The 21323-nt window shown below is 44.6% G+C and overlaps 1 protein-coding gene across 2 annotated transcripts in view; it reads left to right on the forward strand.

Annotated features, from left to right (window-relative positions):
* FRAS1 (Fraser extracellular matrix complex subunit 1) overlaps positions 1 to 21113 on the forward strand; it is a 374578-nt gene extending 353465 nt beyond the window's left edge. For both annotated transcript variants that reach the window (XM_082236229.1, XM_082236230.1), the window contains exons 66-73: positions 3497 to 3647; positions 5970 to 6077; positions 6887 to 7046; positions 8446 to 8562; positions 11588 to 11754; positions 13173 to 13378; positions 15201 to 15347; positions 17346 to 21113. In XM_082236229.1, the coding sequence (XP_082092355.1) occupies positions 3497 to 3647; positions 5970 to 6077; positions 6887 to 7046; positions 8446 to 8562; positions 11588 to 11754; positions 13173 to 13378; positions 15201 to 15347; positions 17346 to 17942 (1653 nt within the window). In that variant the 3' untranslated portion in view covers positions 17943 to 21113. The remainder of the gene's footprint in view (positions 1 to 3496; positions 3648 to 5969; positions 6078 to 6886; positions 7047 to 8445; positions 8563 to 11587; positions 11755 to 13172; positions 13379 to 15200; positions 15348 to 17345) is intronic.
* The last annotated feature ends 210 nt before the right edge of the window (positions 21114 to 21323 follow it).

Raw genomic sequence — 21323 nt, forward strand, 5'->3', positions numbered from 1 at the left:
CGGTTCCACTAAGGAGCATAATAATAATAATAATAATAATAATTTATTTATATCCCGCCCATCTGGCTGGGCTTCCCCAGCCACTCTGGGCAGCTTCCAACAAAATATTAAAATACAGTAATGCATCAAACATTAAAAGCTTCCCTAAACAGGGCTGCCTTCAGATGTCTTCTAAAAGTCTGGTAGTTGTTGTTCTCTTTGAGATCTGATGGGAGGGCGTTCCACAAGGCGGATGCCACTACCAAGAAGGTCTTCTGCCTGGTTCCCTGTAACTTGGCTTCTTGCAGTGAGGGAACCGCCAGAAGGCCCTTGGCAATGGACCTCAGTGTCCAGGCTGAACGATGGGGGTGGAGATGCTCCTTCAGATATACTGGACCGAGGCCGTTTAGGGCTTTAAAGGTCAGCACCAACACTTTGAATTGTGCTTGGAAATGTACTGGCTCAGGAACCCCCAAGTAGAAGCAATCTCAACTGGTTTGCAACTGGTGACATTTTCTTGAGGGTCAGAGGGGCTCCCCTGATTAGTGTGGGATGGGGCTTTGGAATTCAAGTAGTCGCAGGATGCATGCTTATTTATTAGCTATTTATTTTCCTGCATTTATATCCCACCTTTCTCCTGTCGTGGCATCCAAGTGGCATGCCTGTGGCTTCCATGAGGTCTCCCATCCAGATGCTGACCAGAGCCAGCCCTGCTTAGCTTCAGCAAGGTGGTGGCATCATACACCTTCAGACTATATCCCGGGATCATTTGTTTCCATTTCAGGATCTGTAGAGAGCATGAAAAGAGAGGCTATGGGCTCCAGGTAAAGGTAAAGGTAAAGGTACCCCAGCCCGAACGGGCCAGTCTTGACAGACTCTGGGGTTTGTGCGCCCATCTCACATCTATAGGCCGGGGGCCAGCGCTGTCCGGAGACACTTCCGGGTCACGTGGCCAGCGTGACAAGCTGCCTCTGGCGAGCCAGCGCAGCACACGGAACGCCGTTTACCTTCCCGCTGGTAAGCGGTACCTATTTATCTACTTGCACCCAGAGGTGCTTTCGAACTGCTAGGTTGGCAGGCGCTGGGACCGAGCAACGGGAGCGCACCCCGCCGCGGGGATTCGAAACTTCTATGGGCTCCACCATGGCCTTAAATTAGGAGACTTTCAGCGATACTGGAGAAGAATGAAACCATAGTTACTTTGTGATGCTAATAGCCGCAGAAACCTATTCACCTGTCACCTCAATTATAGAAATCGTTATGAGATGAAGATAAAAAGGGCACCTGGGTGTCTGGCCATGCTTGCTTTATTAATCAGCAGTAAAATAAGTGGATTTTCAGATTTCTTTTATGGCTTTTCCGTAAAGGAGGAGGTGGCTTGATGCTGTCATATGCGCAGGAATTGTACTAAAATGGATAATCACACTTGCCTTTGAATGTTAGTTTCTGCCCAAAGTGTTGTGTAGACAGAACATGGTCCTTGCTGCTTTCTTTCTCTTTCCAAAAGATCTTCGAATGCCAGATTAAATCTGTTTTTAATCATGTTTATGTGACTTTTATTGTAGTCCTTTACTTTGGTTTTAAATTGCTTTGGGACTCTGGTTTGTTTTGTTTTTTTAGTGGCGAGTGATTTATAAATTGCATAAACCTAAATCATGAGAACCAAGGATCGCAGAGCTCTGGAGCAGTAAGACAGAGGTCAAACGCTTACCTTTACCTTCAGTTTGTGTGGCCTTGGGGCTCTGCTACCTAACAGTATGTCTGTGTCCAAAGGTAGCAACCTGGTTTGATGATGAAGTCAAGGAACACTGGTGTTTTTTCAAGACTTATCAATCATAACTAATAGTAAATGTGGTGAATTAGTAATACCAGTGTGGCATAGAAGTTACAGCAGGGGGACTATGACTCTCTCTCTCTCTCTCTCTCTCTCTCCACACACACACACACACACACACACACACACACACACACACATATACATTGTTGTTGTTGTTGTTGTTTAGTCATTCAGTCGTGTCCGACTCTTCGTGACCCCATGGACCAGAGCACGCCAGGCCCTCCTATCTTCCACTGCCTCCCACAGTTTGGTCAGACTCATGTTTGTAGCTTCAAGAACACTGTCCAACCATCTCGTCCTCTGTCGTCCCCTTCTCCTTGTGCCCTCCATCTTTCCCAACATTATATATATATATATATATATATATATATATATATATATATATATAATGTGTGTGTGTGTGTGTATACACACACACACACACACCACACATACACACACACACACATATATATATACATATACATATACATTACACACACACACACACACCACACATACACACACACACACACATATATACATATACATATACATTACACACACACATATATACATACACATTTTTATTGGGTTTTTTGGCATATCATTTCCAACAGACATATAACATTCTTTCTTATCTTATACAATATTTTAGACTTCCGTCAACACCTCTGATGATTTTCCATTCTCTATCTCTTATTCTGCATTTCTTAATTTCTCTATTACTCTTAATTATCATTAACTATTAAATCTCCTCATAGTCTTTCAATATTTCAAATAGCCCTCCTTACGAAACTTCTTGCAAACCTACTAGCGTAATCTGTTCATTACCATTACTTTTCATATATTTTGTACATTTACTCCAGTCTTCTAAGAATATCTGGTCCCACAGGTTTTGAATCCTCCCTGTTAATTTATCCAGTTCTGCATAGTCTGTCAACTTCATCCGACCTGTGACTCTTCATATGATCGTGGACGCCAACTCCCATCAGCCCCAGTCAGCTGACTGATGGTCAAGGATGATGGGAGCTGTAGTCCAGCAATACCTGGAGATCCACAGGTCACCAAACCCCCTTGACAGAGTGCTGGACTTTGAGAGTGCTGGACTTTGATGGGGTTCATATCTCTACTCGCCTATTCAGTTCTTTGGTTGATCTTAGGCCAGTCACTCTCTTGGTCTTGTAGAATTGTACAGTGGTACCTGGGATTAAGTACTTAATTCGTTCTGGAGCTCTGTTCTTAACCTGAAACTGTTCTTAACCTGAAGCACCACTTTAACTAGTGGGGCCTCCTGCTGCCACTGCGCTGCCGGAGTACGAGTTCTGTTCTCACCCTGAAGCAAAGTTTTTAATCTGAGGTACTATTTCTGGGTTAGCGGAGTCTGTAACCTGAAGCATATGTAACCTGAAGCGTATGTAACCTGAAGCGTATGTAACCCGAGGTACCACTGTAGTTGAAAAGGACTATGGGGGTTATCTAATGCAGCCCCCCTGCAATGCAAGAATCTTTTTGCCCAACGTGTGTCTCAAACCCATGACCTTGAGATTAAGAGCCTCATGCTCTAGCCGCAGCCAAGCCTTTTTTCATTAGGTTTCCCTGAGGAAGAACTGGGTGGATCATGTATGCTGCCTGAGCTCCTTTGGAGGAAAGCCTGGATGGGGAAAAATGCAAACATTTTCACTCTGTGTGCACTGATAGGTTCGCGATTCAGCTCAGTCCTTCCTGACAGTCCACGTCCCTCTCTACGTCTCCTACATTTATGTGACCGCGCCTAGAGGGTGGGCTTCTCTGGAACATCACACTGAGATGGAGTTTTCCTTCTTCTATGACACAGTCCTCTGGAGAACAGGTAAGTGGTTGTAGCGCAAAAGTGTGCTATGAAGCAACATTGCTGGTGTATCTGGTCCCAAGAGTTGAAAGCATGGGGCGCAGGAACCTTGTGGTGCTAAGCAACTATACAGTGGTGCCCCGCAAGACGAATGCCTCGCAAGACGGAAAACTTGCTAGACAAAAGAGTTTTCCGTTTTGGAGGTGCTTCGCAAAACGAATTTCCTATAGGCTTGCTTCGCAAGACGACAATGTCTTGCGAGTTCCTGCTGGTTTTTTTCCCTTCCCCCCTTTTTCTAAGCCGCTAAGCCGTTTATCAGCTGATCCGATCCGCAAATAAGACGCTAAAAGCTGCTAAAAGCCGCTAATAGCGCTAATCCGCTAATCCGTCAATGGGCTTGCTTTGCAAGACAAAAAAACCGCTAGACGAAGAGAATCACAGAACGGATTCTTTTCGTCTTGCGAGGCACCACTGTATAGGTCTGGTTAGACTCTAGATCAGGGGTCTGCAACCTTTAAGACAAAAAGAGCCACTTGGACCCGTTTCCGAAGAAAAAAAAACTGGGAGCCGCAAAACTCGTCATTATAAAAATAACTTTTTTGTCACTTTTTTATTATTTCTTTGTTTGACCCCTCAGAATTACTCCTCCTCATAGAAATAAACATTAAATTAACAAGTTACCTTTTTGTGTGTGTGTGTTCTTCACTCCCCTTCAAAACAGTGACCAGCTTACATGCCCTCTTTCAATGCAGTGACCAGCGTACATGGCCCTTACAATGTAGCGGGCAGGCGGGCGGGAAGGTGACGTCGGGACGGTGCGTGACTAACGCATGCACTGCCCCCATACGACGTCACAGCCAGTACAGCGCCCGCCACAGTGGGGTGTGTCGGGGTGCACAATGCGCCTCCTCCCCTCGCTAGTATCCGCCCCAGAGCCGCGGCAAAGGTGTAAAAGAGCCACATGCGGCTCTGGAGCCGCGGGTTGCAGACCCCTGCTCTAGATGGATCTGGGACTCCTACATTGCTACTTTGAACTCCAAGGCTGGAGATAAGCCTTGTCAACAAAAGCACGCAGAAGCCACTGGATTTAATGAGACTTAGGATTGCAGCCCAAATAAATAAGTGACCCTTGTCAGGCTTAAAAATAGCAAAGTGCAGGGGGACTTTGACCTCGGAGCACGGGAAGCCCACCCAAAAATTTATAATTTGGCACAATATTTGGAGTGTTTGATTATTGGATAATTTGTATAATTTGGAATATATAATGCGGTTTGATTGGATTGTTAAAATGGAAAACTCAATAAATATCATTTACCCACCCCACCCCACCAAAATATAGCAAAGTGCTCTTACTCTTTCTTTTTAAAAAATAATGCTATGGTGATGATTGTGAGCCGCTTTGTTGTTGGAAAAGAGGAATACAAATATTAAATCAAATGGAAACCCCAATGCTTAGGGGGACTTTAATGGCCTGAAGCTGGTTTGGGAGTGAGATTTGGGAGACACCACCACCCTTGACTCGACTTGACACCACCCCCTTTTAAAACCACATCTGAAACAATATGGGAAGCTGCACTAACTCATAGATGGCAGTGGACACCAGTTAAACTGATCTATGTGAAGGAAAAGATGTTGCCCAACTGTTGGCGCGGTTGTTCAACTAGGGGGACCTTTCTCCACATGTGGTAGGAGTGTCCTAATGTTGACCGATCCTGGGATATTCTTTTTGACAAGATTCCACAATTACAAAACGGGCGGGTCCCAAGTCTCCCTCTTTGGGTCTTTTGCCTCTGCAACTGGGCCCAACACTTTTTCATACACACTTAGTATGCTTCCTGCTGAATGCAGTAAGATCTATCAGACCCTACATTGGATGTTTGAAGCCCTTGTTTTTGGTCTCTGATCCTCTCAGTCTTCGGTGCTAGGGGTCATAAGGAACCTGGGACCTTTGACACTTGCTGGTTTCCTTTTCTCTTGTTTGTAAATGAGTCCATTGAGAGGGAAAATCTCCCAGCTACTCATAGAAACCTCTGCAGAAGCTTTCTAAGTTAGATAGGATTGGACTCACCAGATTTTGTTGTCTCGCCCCCTCTCCTTTTCTTGTTTCCCATTCTTTTATACTTGCAGTGTTTTTTTCTGATGATTTGTTGGTCACAGGAACCGTACTTGTTATTTTTGTTGTATTTGTTCACGTTCTTGGAAAAATGAACAAAGTACAACTGTGAAAACTGGCTTAGCTCTCTTCTTTCTGTCGCTGGGTTGTGACAGGAGGACCAGTGCACTTTGATTAATGCTCCTTTATCCCTTTGTGAAAGAGGCAGCTGATTCTCTTGTTTCCTCCAGGCATTCAGACCGACAGCGTTCTTTCTGCTAGACTACAGATAATAAGGATCTACATTCGAGAGGATGGTCGGCTAGTCATTGAGTTCAAGACTCATGCCAAGTTCCGAGGTAAACAGCTCTTGATTTCTTCAAGGAAACCTGTTTGGATGAAGGTAACACTTTCTAGAATCCCTGACTCTTACGCCTCATCCCAGATATGGACAGGTGCTGGTTGTTGCAGGATGATGGCACCCTAAGTTAAAAAGGCAAAGTACCCCTGGATGGTTAAGTCCAGTCAAAGGCGACTATGGGGTTGTGACGCTCATCTCACTTCAGGCCGAGGGAGCTGGTGTTTGTACAGGTTTCTGGGTCATGTGGCCAGCATGACTAAACTGCTTCTGGTGCAACAGAACACCATGACGGAAACCAGAGTGCATGGAAATGCTGTTTCCCTTACCGCCACAGTGGTACCTTTTTATTTACTTGCACTGGCGTGCTTTCAAAATGCTAGGTGGGCAGGAGCTGGGACAGAGCAATGGGAGCTCACCCCATCACGGGGATTCGAACCACTGACCTTCCAATTGGCAAGCCCAAGAGGCTCCGTGGATTAGACCACAGCACCACTAATAATAATAATAATAATAATAATAATAATAATAATAATTTATAATTTATACCCCGCCCATCTGACTGAGTTTCCCCAGCCACTCTGGGCGGCTCCCAATCAAGTGTTAAAAAACAACACAGCATTGTTCCTGATGGCACCCTACAACCTCTAAGGCACACCTTTTTCCTTTGCCTTTACTTGTTCCAGGGCTAAGCCCTGGTAGTCATAGATTGCTCAGAAGCTAAATCCTTATGAGCCTTAGATTAAGCAAAATCATGCTAACGCTATTATCGTCATCAACGAGAACATCCGTTTTCCTCTCTCTATGCAGGGCACTTTGTGATGGAACACCACACTTTGCCAGATGCAAAGTCTTTCATCATGACTCCTGATCACTTGGGAGGGATGGAGTTTGACCTGCAGCTTTTGTGGAGTGGCCAGACTTTTGATTCCCCTTATCAGCTCTGGAGAGCAACCAGCTCCTACAGCAGGTAAGACACACAAAAAACAAACCTCTCATGTTTTGCTACTGAAGCTGCTGCCATCCTTCTGCTGCCCAGGATGTCTTCAGTTTCGTGCTAGGTTTCTGCCAGGGTGAATTTGCAGAACCAAGGGGGGCATAATAGGGTTGAGGGCAGCAGGGGAATGATCCTGGAATGAGTTCATGCATAGCACTAGGACTTTGGAGGGACTGTGTGGGACGGAGGGTGGGCTTTGCCAGTTATTAGGAATTTGGGGGACAAGGGCTTTGGGAATTCTGCTGGAGAAAAGCAAAGGCTGAGGCAGAAAATAAAGGCTGCTCCTGGCAAAAGAGGAATGGTGGTTTTGAAAGGCAGTTGAGGGTTCTGCACACCTAACTGCCTCACTGACGTTTCTGGGGTTAGTCTGGAGGTTAGTCAGGAGTATGGCTCAGTCTGCTCATGGCAATAGGTTTCCTGTGGGATTATGGAACCACTCCTTGCCTCTTTGTACTTGAGAGGGCTGTTGTTCAGCTCTCCTTCCATGAGAGCAACTTTCTCTGATTTGCTGTCCTTTCCACACTCTGTAACTGCCTGCTGGACCAAAGTTGCAGAGCAGAGAAGACATAGGACCTAAGATTCGAACTTTCTCTTTAATTTCAAGGGATGGTGAGCTAGAAATTAATTGACACCAATAAAACTGGTGAATTTGGACCTGTTCCACTCCACCTAGCCCCAGGACTGGGAAGTTAAAGATGCCAGCCGCATTATTTTCTTAAGAATTCTATCCCACAAATACAGAAATTGGTGCTACTCCTTAACTATTTTAGCCAATCAGGTCGTGCAGTGGTTACACTTTGCTCCCGCCGCTTGTGCGGGGAAGTGCAAATAGGTCTTTTTTGCAGCATCTACGAAGTGAGAAAATGTGCACTAAAGAAAACAAATCTGTAGCAGGGAGCATCAGGAGGCGGAATCTCTTACGAGCATTACCTGGAAGATTGCATGTGAGAGAGGCTTCTTCATCTTCTTTTGGTGTTTGATCAAATTCTTGAAGTGGCAACTCACCTATCCAACCCATGGGAAGATGCACATTTCTCTGCAGTGAGTTGCCACTTTAGATGCTACCCAAAAGTGTAGCAACAGGATACACAAATCCTGTTGATGCCCAAAGCCATCTATAGTTGTTCTGATCAAAGAACCAAGCCCTACTTGAAGTTTTTTTTAAGAGATCAAGCTGCAGCCAATGACCTATATTCTGGCCTATATGTGGTTCAAACACTGCTGGTAAATTGTTTGCCCAGAAGGCTGTTCCATTTCTGTGTTTGTTTTGTTCTCCTGGCCAAACTTACCAGGTACTTAAACAAAGGATTTCGGGGTATAAATAGCAATACAAATCAATACAGTAACTGTGGTGCTTCTTCTCTGCTTCCAGGAAGGATTACTCGGGAGAATACACCATCTACTTAATACCATGCACAGTGCAGCCCACACAATCATGGGTTGATCCAGGAGACAAGCCTTTACCCTGCACTGCTCATGCTCCAGAAAAGTAAGGAGATGCTTATTTTATTTGTGGCTTGATTTACCATGCCTGGGGATATTCATCAGTAAAAAAAAAAAAAAGAGAGAGAGAGAGAGAGAGAGAGAGAGAGAGAGAGATGAACACATAGATACCTGCACACCTTTTCCTACATGCAGAAGGCGATTCCTCCCATTCTACTCTCCCAACTGTGCCACGTTCTTCTTTGGCCATTGAGTGGACTGGCTGGATTCAGAGCAGTGGTTGGAGGCACCATCAGCAGAACTTCCAGGGGAAGAAGGCTCAGAGCCAGGGGATTGATCAGTGGTCAAAAGGAGAAGAGGGGACAGACTGGGAGGAGTCGGAAGCCGAAGAGGCAAAAGGGTTTAGTGAACAGAGAGAGGCTGCGGCAGAGAGCAGTCCAGACTCAGAGGCAATAGCAGAGGGGGGTCAAGAGGCTGAGTGTGCGGCAAGCAAAACTCATTCGTGACAATCGTGGTGGGGTGGGTGTTATTCAACAAGCCCTTTCTTGTAAAGCACACTGCACCATTAAGGCATCCTAGCAAATACCATATTTTTTGCTCTGTAAGACTCACTTTTTCCCGCCTAAAAAGCAAGGAGAAATGTGTGTGCGTCTTATGGAGTGAATGCAGGCTGCACAGCTATTCCAGAAGCCAGAACAGCAAGAGGGATTGCTGCTTTCACTGCGCAGCGATCCCTCTTGTTGTTCTGGCTTCTGAGATTCAGAATAATTTTTTTCTTGTTTTCCTCCTCCAATGACTATGTGAGTCTTGTGGTCTCTTCTAGAGCAAAAAATACAGTACATCCCCACTTCTAGTGACAGGCGCTTTGCTAGTATATAATAAACAGTAAACAGTTTAAAGGAAACATTTGAAGGAAGGAGATTAGATGGCCTCTTGGGCAGCTTGATTTCATTGGTTGTTTACAGATTTCTTATTTGAATGTTGCGTCTTTTCTGTGTCCAGGTCGCTAGCGTAAAAGACAAGCAGAACTTTGCAGGTTCATTCAGACAAATGAGAAACACAAAGGGGGAAATTTAAGAGGGAGATGTGTTTAAACCCTTTTTTCCCAAGACTCAGGAATCATACAATTCCTGAGATGTGCAGTGCTCTTTTTCCCTGCTCCAAGAGGAAATATTGGCACAGCCGTCTTTGCACGACGGTGCTTCTGTTTTGTTCAAATCAAACAAAGCTTTTGACAGCATTCCTGCAAATGCATCTGGCTGATAGTCCAACACGGCGTGTGAAATCCGGCACTGTGCAGGCTAACAGCAGGCTCAAATCTGTGATCTTCGGATCACAGCCTTTCCTTTGTGCTGCGCTTCAAAAAGACTTCTTTGGGTTATTTCCAAAGACGGAGCCGATGCTTAACACCACCAGCACACCAGCAGTCAGACTGAAAGCATTCGGGGCAGGGGAGAAAATGGTTTGAATTTTATTCTCTCTTTCCCGGAAGGGTAATAATGCTAGATGTTCTCATTTTATTAGTGTTGGCCAAATCCAATAAACAACCTATCCAGTGGAGCAGGCGGGGGCATGACTAGCCTTGCTCTGGGGCAACAGGCTTTATTTTTTTGGGGGGGGGACATGCAATTTGTAGGAGGCTATATTAAGAACAACGAGCCTCTTTCAATTTCAGGGCCGTATTGCCTCTTGGGCAACATGGTGGGGGCCACATTCAGGTTGTTGATAGACCTAGAGGCAAAAGCGCACAGGGCAATCGGTGTCACGGTATCAGTTGTCCAAGTTGACAGCGGCCATTGTGGGCAGTGCCGGATTTACGTATAAGCCAAGCAAGCTATAGCTTATTTTATTTTTTAAAAATATTTATTAAGGTTTTTTAAAGTAATACAATAAAAAGAAAAAAGAAAAAAGAAAAATACAAAATAAAGACAGTTTTAAAAAAAAGACACATATTTTCTATCACTTATTTTCCTTTAACTTATTTCCTGGACCTCCTCATACCTCCCTTTTTTGTATTCCACTTCAAATTATTGGTTCAGCAAATCCTTACCATTAAATTTTAACCCATTTATAGCCCTTTTTTCATATTCTCTTAAAGCATTACAGCTGGAAACCCCTTAATTACTATCCAACATCATTCTATCCTTCATTAATTTTACAATATTTCTGTAGATAATCTTTAAATTTCTTCCAATCTTCTTCCACCAACTCTTCTCCCTGGTCTCGGATTCTGCCGGTCATTTCTGCCAATTCCATGTAATCCATCACCTTCATCTGCCCAAACAAGCTATAGCTTAGGACCCCACTCTCTTGGGGACCCCCAAGAAAATTACAGTGGTACCTTGGGTTACAGACACTTCAGGTTACAGATGCTTCAGGTTACAGACTCCGCTAACCCAGAAATAGTACCTCGGGTTAAGAACTTTGCTTCAGGATGAGAACAGAAATCATGTTCCGGCAGCGCGGCGGCAGCAGGAGGCCCCATTAGCTAAAGTGGTACCTCAGGTTAAGAACAGTTTCAGGTTAAGAATGAACCTCCAGAAGAAATTAAGTTCTTAATCCGAGGTACCACTGTAAAGGAAAAAACAAGTGGATGTACATTTCCAAAATATAAGATAAAAAAACAAATAAAATAACACCTTCATGCAGCAACAGTGTTTTGTGTTGTGAAGGCTCCTATGATGTAAGTCATGGGCTCCACCTGCTAGACTGCTCCCTGAAATATCACTGGTTTGCTCATTTCTATATATAGGGTGCCTACATTCTGCAGGGCAACATGTGCAAATGGCTTTAGATACCTACTGTATTAGGTCCATAAATTACCATATAGCATACATTCAACACAAAAAAACAGGGACAATCTGTTGTTGACAAAGGACAGCTGGACATATAAAGGGCCCCATTACCTTCAGTAGCTTAGGGCCTCCTCAAACCTAAATCCAGCCCTGATTGTGGGGCTGCAAAGGAGAGTAGGGCAGGGCACTTTGGGGGAAATGTGTGCCTTCCACTATGCCCTAATTCTGAAATTGTCTCACGGGCCATTTCTCTCTTGTTTCCTCTCCCCTGTTTAGATTTCTGATCCCAATTGCCTTCCAGCAAACTAACCGCCCCGTCCCCGTGGTATATTCCCTGAACACGGAGTTTCAGCTCTGCAACAACGACAAAGTGTTTCTGATGGACCCAACCAAATCGGAAATGTCCATGGCAGAGATGGACTATAAAGGAGCTTTTTCAAAAGGTAGATGTCAGGGAACTGACATTGGAGGGAGAGGCGAAGGGGAGGCTCCCAGATGATGCTGGCGAAGGACCCAGCAGCAGGGGGAGACACAGCTCAGTAGAGGGGGAAGCCAATCAGCGCAACACCAGGGATAAAGGGGGGCAGACGGGGGAATTGGAGAGAGGGCTCCAGGACTCTTCACTGGACATCAGTGAGGAGAGCCCAGGTCCTCCGCTACCCACGCCTTCCCTACGCAGAAGACTCCCGCGCAGTGAGAGGAGGAGGAGACTGGGGGTCAAACGACTTTTATGTTGGAAGAGGTTCAAGAAACGCCCACTGACGGATTCTGCCAGTGACTGAGGCAGCCACGATGAGGAGGGGCTGTGCAGTCAGAAAGGTTTAACAAGGCAAATTAACCGAGAAAGGCACCAGCTTATGCACGAGTAACTCATACCTATTACAGTAGGGTTTATGTTTCCTGGTTGGATTGTGTGGCAGTTTCCTGCCATCACCTGTTGCCCAGCAGAAACTGCAGAAAAAGGAGGGGCAGTGATAAAAAAGCTGTTGTCTAAATGAAATGGAACCTGAGCTGGTAAGCGGCGACATGATAAAAGTTTATAAATTAGCAAGCGCCATTAAGGTTAAGATGGGGGGAGACATGATTTTGAGGAGACATGGAAAGGGTGTTTGTAGAATTTGTACTGTTAAAAGGGAAAGAGGTCAAACAATTGCCAGAGGTGCTGAAATTTTGGGAGGTTGGATAGTTGCAATGGAATGGTCTCATTGGTGGGGTGCGCATTTTTATTCTTATTTATTTCTGATTATTACTTTGTCAACAATAAATAGATGAAAATGGGGGAAGCTTATAAAATTATACATGGCATAGAGAAAAGTTTTCCTTCCTCTTTCATAACACAAACTCTTGGTCTCTCTAAATATATATGTTTTAATACAAATATTGGGGTGGGGTTTGGGTGGGTGGGGTTTGGGGACCCAAAGGGTGTATAATTATAATTCGTCTTTTTATCTTTATTCTGTTTTGTTATATGTATGAAAAATGGGGAATTCGTGGAAGGGAATTTGGGTCGACTTTAGAAAAAGGATTTAAGAATGAGTACTGATCTATAAATTTTGATGTTTATAAGGTAAAATCGGTTTTTTATAATGAATTAAACATAAAAAGGTTAAAAAATTGGGGATAAGAACTCGTTGAATTAACAATTTGAATTGGAATATAAGAAGGGGAGGGGTGGGGAAGTCAGGGAAATATGTTATTGGAAAATAAGGATGGTAAACTGTATGTGTTTTTAATTTTTCTTTTTCTTTTTCTTTTCTTTTTGGCTTTTTAATTTACTGAAATGGAAAATCTTCAATAAATATCTATTTTAAAAAAAACAAATATTGACTCAGCCTGAGCCCTGTGTGTTTTCTTTCCTCAGGCCAAATCCTTTACGGCCGCGTGATGTGGAATCCTGAGCAGAATCTCAACTCTGCCTACAAACTGCAGCTGGAAAAAGTCTATCTCTGCACAGGGAAGGACGGTTACGTGCCTTTCTTTGACCCGACGGGGACCATCTATAACGAGGGTCCGCAGTATGGCTGTATCCAGCCCAGCAAACACCTGAAGCACAGATTTCTGCTGCTGGTAGGTTGTGTAACTCTAGCATATTGGAGAAAGGCTTTGAAGGGCAACCACCCTGGGCTTAGGGTGGATGTGGAGAGCCGCTGTACCACAAGTCTGGCAGGGGGACAGAAAAAATATCCAGAGGGGATCCTATGAAGATACATTTACCAAGTTACAGTGGTACCTCGGGTTGCAGACGCTTCAGGTTACAGACGCTTCAGGTTACAGACTCCGCTAACCCAGAAATAGTACCTCGGGTTAAGAACTTTGCTTCAGGATGAGAACAGAAATCGTGCTCTGGCAGCGCGCCAGCAGCAGGAGGCCCCATTAGCTAAAGTGATGCTTCAGGTTAAGAACAGTTTCAGGTTAAGTACGGACCTCCGGAACAAATTAAGTACTTAACCCAAGGTACCACAGTGCAGTGCAACTACTTGCTAAACCCCAAGGCTGGCCCCCAGCATCAGGCAAGGTCAAATTTGCCTCAGGTGGACGTTATTAAAAGACAGCAAAATGTCAATAGAATCATGGAGCTGGAAGCGACCTCAAAGGTGAATTAGACCAGACTTTGCCCACCTGGACTATAACACCCATCAGCCGCAGCCAGCACAATGGGCATTGTAGTCCAAAACATCTGGAGGGCATCTGAAGTTGAAAAAAAAGGTTGAAAGATTAGACTCTTAACCTCAGGGTCACGGGTTTGAGCCCCATGTTGGGCAAAAAAATTCTTGTGTTGCAGGGAATTGACCCTCGTGGTCCCTTCCAAGTCTACAATTCTGTGATTCTAATTTCAGGTATCAGAGCTGAGAAGGGCCCTTTTACTTGAGACCCCAAAGAACTGCTGCCAATCAAGAAGAGACAGCACTGGGCTCGATTGGCCAGTGGTCCTAAATAGATGTAAATTACTGTTAGTTCCATGAGAGAAGCGGGAAGTGTGGTGAATTAAGAAGAAACACCACACTGATCATTGTTCCTCTCTCCCCAGACAGTAGTTCTGTTGGTTTTAGTATTGTAGTTGTCATTGAAATTCTACTCAATATTGATCCAGAGTAGATTCCAATGTACTGTATAGTTAGCAGAGTAACAACTTAAACATGTTGCAGGATTCATAAAAAAAAATAGACCAGAGGCAATTATATTTCATCCAGCAGAGCTTGACTGCTACTGAAGGCAAATGAGCATCATGGTCACAAATCCAATACATTCAGGATTGGCAGTGTCCATAAGAAATCCAGTTGAAGCAGACTTATACTTACAATAACTTACAATGTCTAAACCTTAACACTAAGCATACTATGTAGAGAACACCACACCAGAAGGAAAAGAGATAGAAAGAGAAAGAGAAACAGTCTCCTTCTGGCCTTACTATTACAGTCAGCATAACCTTGATAGAAGGAGATTAGAGAACCAGTTTAAACCAGCTGTACTCTGCTTCTCGGAAGGAATAACCCAAACATCATGAACCTTCTGCTTCTTTCACACGGAGAAGCTTCCAGAACCCTCTTGAATTAATTAGAACAGGAAAGATCTCTAAACATCAGATCAATACTTTCTGCACCAAGAAATGCAGACTGACAGTAGTTACACAAGTGTCAAAAGTCCTGTTGGACTAGAACTTGAGTTAAGCAAACTGAACTTAATAGATTGGGACAATTAGCTAGCAGGAAAAAAGATACGGATCAGCACACAGTAGTTGTGTATCTCTCCCCTTTGGCCAACCTGCTGCCTGCTTCTCCAGGGAGCCATCTTTGGACAATGACGCATTTCTCTGTAGGCCTGCTCTCTTAAGAGCATGTTGTCTCCATTTACCTTCTAATCATGGGCTCCTGCTCCCTTCCAATTCCAGGACAGGACTCAGCCAGAAGTGACTGACAAATACTTCCACGATGTACCTTTTGATGCCTGTTTTGCTTCTGAGCTGCCGGATTTCCACCTGGTCAGCAGCATGCCCGGAGTGGACGGCTTCATCATGAAGGTGGATGCCCTCTACAAGGTGAGTAGGATACAAGTTAATGTCCCAGGCAAATGTCATGGTTTTAATTCTACAAATTGATTGTGCAATGGAGCACCAGAATCTATGCCTTCTCATTGCTCGGTGTGTGGAAATTGAGGGGGAGCAGGGGATCTGGGTATGCCAACTTTGCTCAAAATGATGCCCTTGAGATGTTTCGCAGAGCAACTCGCATCAGCCCCAGTCATCACAGCAAGGGTAGAGATGATGCAAGTTGTTGTTCCAAAGATCTAGAGGGCAGCAGGTTGAAAAAGGCTGGTGTGTCCTCATAGGCACTGCCATTTTTCTTAGATGAGACGAGATGGCACTGTGGGCAGGTGGTTCATCTGCCCAAGGGAGTAGCGTCAATCCTCTGTTAAATGGGTTTATACCTGGTGTTCCTGTTTAGTCATTTAGTTATGTCCGACTCTTCGTGACCCCATGGACCAGAGCACACCAGGCACTCCTGTCTTCCACTGCCTCCCGCAGTCAAAATCATGTTAGTAGCTTCGAGAACACTGTCCAACCATCTCGTCCTCTGTCGTCCCCTTCTTCTTGTGCCCTCAATCTTTCCCAACATCAGGGTCTTTTCCAAGGAGTCTTCTCCTCTCATGAGGTGGCCAAAGTATTGGAGCCTCAGCTTCAGCATCTGTCCTTTTCTCTGGGCCCAGAGATGGAAAGAAGATAAAGTCCCGACCAGAGAAGAATGGCAGATTAAGTTGATGGATTATGCTGAAATGGCAAACATGACCGGAAGAATCAGAAATCAAGAAAACCAAAATTTTAATAAAGAATGGGGGAATTTATAATTTACCTTAAAAACCATTGTAAACAGTTAAAAATATTGGTTGGCTTGGAATAACACTTGTAGTTTAATGGTGAATTTTGGATATAATGGAGAGGTAAACGATTTGGATTATAATAAAAGATGCAGGAGGAAATGATTAACAACAGGACCCACAAAGGGGAGGAGGGAAGTCCAGGAGATTCTATGGAATCTTGTCTTTATGTTGTATGTTGGATATGTGATTATAAAACTGTAATTTGGAAAACCAAATTTTATATATATAAAATTAATCTGAAAATGAAAGGGAACTTTTCTAAAGTTTGGCATCTGTTTCTTGAATACGCTTATGTAAGGGAGCATGACTGTCAGACAACCGCTTCACATAGATGCCTTTGGGGAAATGTTCCTGGGTAATATGCTTTGTGTTTAGTCGTTTAGTCGTGTCTGACTCTTCATGACCCCATGGACCAGAGCACGCCATGCACTCCTGTCTTCCACTGCCTCCCGCAGTTTGGTCAAACTCATGCTGGCATCTTCGATAATACTGTCCAACCATCTCATCCTCTGTCGTCCCCTTCTCCTTGTGCCCTCCATCTTTCCCAACATCAGGGTCTTTTCCAGGGAGTCTTCCCCTCTCATGAGGTGGCCAAAGTATTGGAGCCTCAGCTTCACGATCTGTCCTTCCAGTGAGCACTCAGGGCTGATTTCCTTAAGAATGGAGAGGTTTGATCTTCTTGCAGTCCATGGGACTCTCAAGTGTCTCCTCCAACACCAGAATTCAAAAGCATCAATTCTTTGGTGATCAGCCTTCTTTATGGTCCAGCTCTCACTTCCATACATCACTACTGGGAAAACCATAGCTTTAACTATACGGACCTTTGTTGGCAAGGTGATGTCTCTGCTTTTTAAGATGCTGTCTAGTAATATGCTTACGAAGGGCAATTGTCTGGAATTATAGTTCTGTTTTTGGAATTCTACTGCTCCCTCCTTTCCATTTGCAGTTGAGTGCTCCTTGTTGTATCTTTATCACTGGAAGTGCCTTTCAAGGGGGTGCTATCAAAACATAAGGAATAAACAAATAACGATTAATTCCCTTTATCCAGTAACTGAAAAGTTAGGTTTGGGGGCTGAGCAGTGAGGGTTTTCACTGAAGCATCTAGTGAAGACTTTTTTTTTTAGTTTATTTTTGTGTGCTCCTTGTGCTTTTCAAACAGGTGGAAACCGGGCATCAGTGGTACCTCCAAGTGATTTACGTCATCGGCCCTGAGACCATCGCGGGTCCCCGGGTGCCACGTTCTCTGGTGCAGCAGCTGCGACGCAGCCGCCGGGACCTTGCAGGCCCTAAGGGTGGCCTCATTCTAGACGACTCCTTGATCTACGACAACGAAGGAGACCAGGTCAAGAATGGCACGAACATGAAGTCTCTCAACCTGGAGCAGCAAGAGGCAGTGGCTGCCGCTTCCCTGTCGCAGACGGGGGCGTCCATCGGCAGCGCCTTCGCGGCCATCATGCTCCTCCTGCTGGTTCTCCTGGTCTTCTGCTTTGTGACCAGGAAGTGTCGGAAGCACAGGAAAAAGAAAAAGGCGGCGAGGGACGCCGTGGAGCAGTATCCTCTCAACACCAAAGTGGAGGCCGCCAAGAGGAGCACAGAGGGCGTCGAGAAGAACATCAACAGACAGTATTGCACCGTGAAGAACCTGAACGTACTCTGTGAAAGCGATGGGGCCTACAAGGCCCAAGGGGCAAAGGTTAAGCAGGTGAACTTGGCGGTGAAAGTCCACAACAATTTACACGATGGAACAGAAGTCTAGTAGCCCATGCACAACTTTCCTTTTTGTAATATCTTTTTTATAAATTGTACAAAGGAAATTGGAGCCGGGGTGGGGGGGAACTATGGTTTGTCGGTTTTTTTAAAAAAAGAAACCATCCCTGATATTTTTGTAACGGTCTTCGTGGGTGGTGGGGAGAGAAAGGGAAGAGCGATACCTTTTTGGTCATTGTTTGCTTGAGCGGTGAACAAGCGACACATCTTTGCACGCTTCCACTGCGCAACGGAGCTACCTCACTGAGAAGCAGGCCTGCGTTGAGGCGCTGAATTGAGTCTCTTGGATGACAGCATTCCATTCACACACCCATCCAGCCTCCAGTGCTCAGTTTCCTGTATCTTCCACTGCACAATGGGGTTGATTAAACACTAGAAGGGTGCCAAATGCAAATGAGGCTTCTTTGGAGGTGGAAGAAGCAACAGGTAATTGTTGTGGTCCACTGCTTCCTCTCGCAGCCACTATTGCATCAGTCACATTGGAACTCAGGTTCAACCATATCTACACACCGGTTCCTCCAGCTCCTGAGTGAAAGTGAAGCACGCTGCGGCAGCATTAGAGGAAGCGGGCAGTGATTTAAGGGCTTCTCTTTGAGCCAGTCGCACATGACAGAAGTCTCAGCTTTTAAAGTTCATTTTAGTTGCTAATTATCCTTTCTCTCTCTCTCTTCCTTCCTTCCTTCCTTCCTTCCTTCCTTCCTTCCTTCCTTCCTTCCTTCCTTCCTGCTGGTGCAGGTAACATGTTAAGCCAAATGTATAATGCATTCTCTTTGAACAAAAGTAAGATCTGATCACCACTATTACTAGAACTACCACTGTCATATATATTTGGTGATGCCAAACTAAGTTGTATTCAGAATAGCAGTTCTCTCCCATTGTTTATTTAGTGCCAAAAATGTGCTGGGTAATATTCGGCCGGTCTCCACTTAAGTAGAAGAAGTGGTTTCTTCCTCCGTAGAAACACTTAATGTTAATTTCTCAAATGTCTGAATTGTCATACATTTCTGAATTTTCTCCAGTCCAGAATTCCATGAGTGTTCCATTGGACACCCAGAAATCCAAGCAGCTTTCTCAATTGTTTCAGTGGGGTGAGCCAATGTAAAACCGGAAAGGAGTATATGTTTGTGGGTTGGCTCCCTCCCTTGACATGAATGGGGAAATCATTTCACGAGGGAGCTTCACACATGCATTGGAACTTCAGTGCCTGGAATAGACTGTAGAACAATTACGTTCTGCTGTTAGTGCCTAAGCATACCTACTTGGATATACATACCATTGACAACAAGGAACTTGTTCCTGAGTAAGCATACAGAAGATCAGATTGCACATACCTAAATACAGTGACCTCCATAGGAGATGAGCAAATATTTGTGGATATTGAAGAAGAACCACTCTGATTTCAGAAATGTTGGGTATAAATGCATTGTATGCAGTGTGCCTAATCTCATTACTGTTTGGTCTGCTGCAAATCTGCTGTGACAGTCTCATCATAGCGGCTGGTTTTGGGACAATTATGAAGCTGACGGACCGTGGTGGAATATTTCACCTGGCTGAGATTGCCAATATATTTTCTGTAGATGCACACTTGAAATTGTCAAAAGACCTGTAATCGATGCTTTACTTTGTTTGATTCACGCAATCACTTTGTATATGTTTTGATCGATGCCAACAGGCAGTATTGGATTTCCCTCAGACGCACACTGGCCCGTTTATTCACAGTATCAGCATTCTGCCATTCATAATTAAGCAACATCCGTGATGCTTTGAAGAAGTCTTGTGAATGCTTTGACCTGTGTTCAGATTGCTCCCCTGTGTGCCCTGGACTGAAGACTTTCCCCAGGGCTTGTCGAACAATGAAGTGAACATTCTGTTGGACAATTCACATGAGTGGGTTGACCCTAGGTGGAGAAAGGCCATTTGTGTTGGCATAAAACCATCATACAGATTGGGACTGGAGCTTTCGCTACCAGAATGTTGTGTACAAGGTCTAGCCTGTTGCCCCACTTCAGAGCCTGATACGCAATGCCACTGAATGCACAGAGCCCCTGCCTTTGTGAGCTCTCCTCATTCAGACCAACAAACCCTGCCCTCCACTGAAGTGAATGTGGATGGTGGAGTTCATTGCATACATTGAAACCTCTGGGCCCACAGCAGCCTGCTGAATCTGGGGAAGAACATTAGAGTGGTCTTGGAACAGGGAGCCCTGGGTTTGAAGAAGAAGAGGAGGAGGAGGAGTTTGGATTTGATATCCTGCTTTATCATTACCCTAAGGAGTCTCAAAGCAGCTAACATTCTCCTTTCCCTTCCTCCCCCACAACAAACACTCTGTGAGGTGAGTGGGGCTGAGAGACTTCAGAGAAGTGTGACTAGCCCAAGGTCACCCAACAGCTGCATGTGGAGGAGCGGAGATGCGAACCCGGTTCACCAGATTACAAGTCTACTGCTCTTAACCACTATACCACAATGTTTCTCTGCTCAGAAGCCAATCTGATTGGTTGATCTAGGGCAAGTCTTTAGGCCTATCCTATCTCACAGGGTGGTTGTGAGGGTTAAAGAGGCATTCTGGGCTCCTTGAAAAGGTAGAATAAAATGGTAACAAAAATGATACTGCAGGAGAGTTACTCTGCCATGGCAGGCAGGATCTTGTGCCAAGTTATTTAGTGCTGGAATGCCAACATTGTGTATGCATGGCGTTGGCAAAACTGTAGGGGAACCATGGAAAATCCATCTCAGTAGTAGTACAGAGCATCCTGCACATTGGTGTTGCTATACGAATAATGATTGCAATGCTGTTGAAACAAGAGAAAATAAGCACAAATATGTTCTCCTAAATTGTACAACTGCTGGCACATGGATATTGCATATTGCTGTTTGTCACCAAATGTTCAAGTGTTGAGGCCTGCAGGCATACAAGCCCTACCCCCTTTCAATATGCATACTTCCCCCATTCTGAGAGAAAGTTCTTTTAAGTTGCTCTGAGTAAATCTCATTTGGTGCTGTCAACCCATTTTCTTGAAACTCGCCTTTTTATGTATTCTGGAGCATTGGTCATTTTGTTACGGGACGAATGGTTTTTATTTCCATGATACCCTTTTCTCTGCATTGTTGCTGGGTTTTTGTTTTGCTAATAAAAACCACATTTGGTTACTTTTCAACTGAACTTGCCTTTCAATCTAAATTGGTTGCGCAGACCTACCCAGATAGGCCATACAGATTCCATCACATTCACCTTCAACCAACATTTCAGAGATGTAAAGAGCAATGCAGACACCAGCATAGGTGTCAGGCAAAAATCTTCCTTTTCTCACAGGCCGATCTGTGTCCTTTCTCGGGGGTGAGAGATGGGGTGGTATTGTTTCTGTCCATTGTT

The sequence above is a fragment of the Podarcis vaucheri genome (assembly GCF_965113315.1).
Source record: "Podarcis vaucheri genome assembly, chromosome: 9".
NCBI lineage: Eukaryota > Metazoa > Chordata > Lepidosauria > Squamata > Lacertidae > Podarcis > Podarcis vaucheri.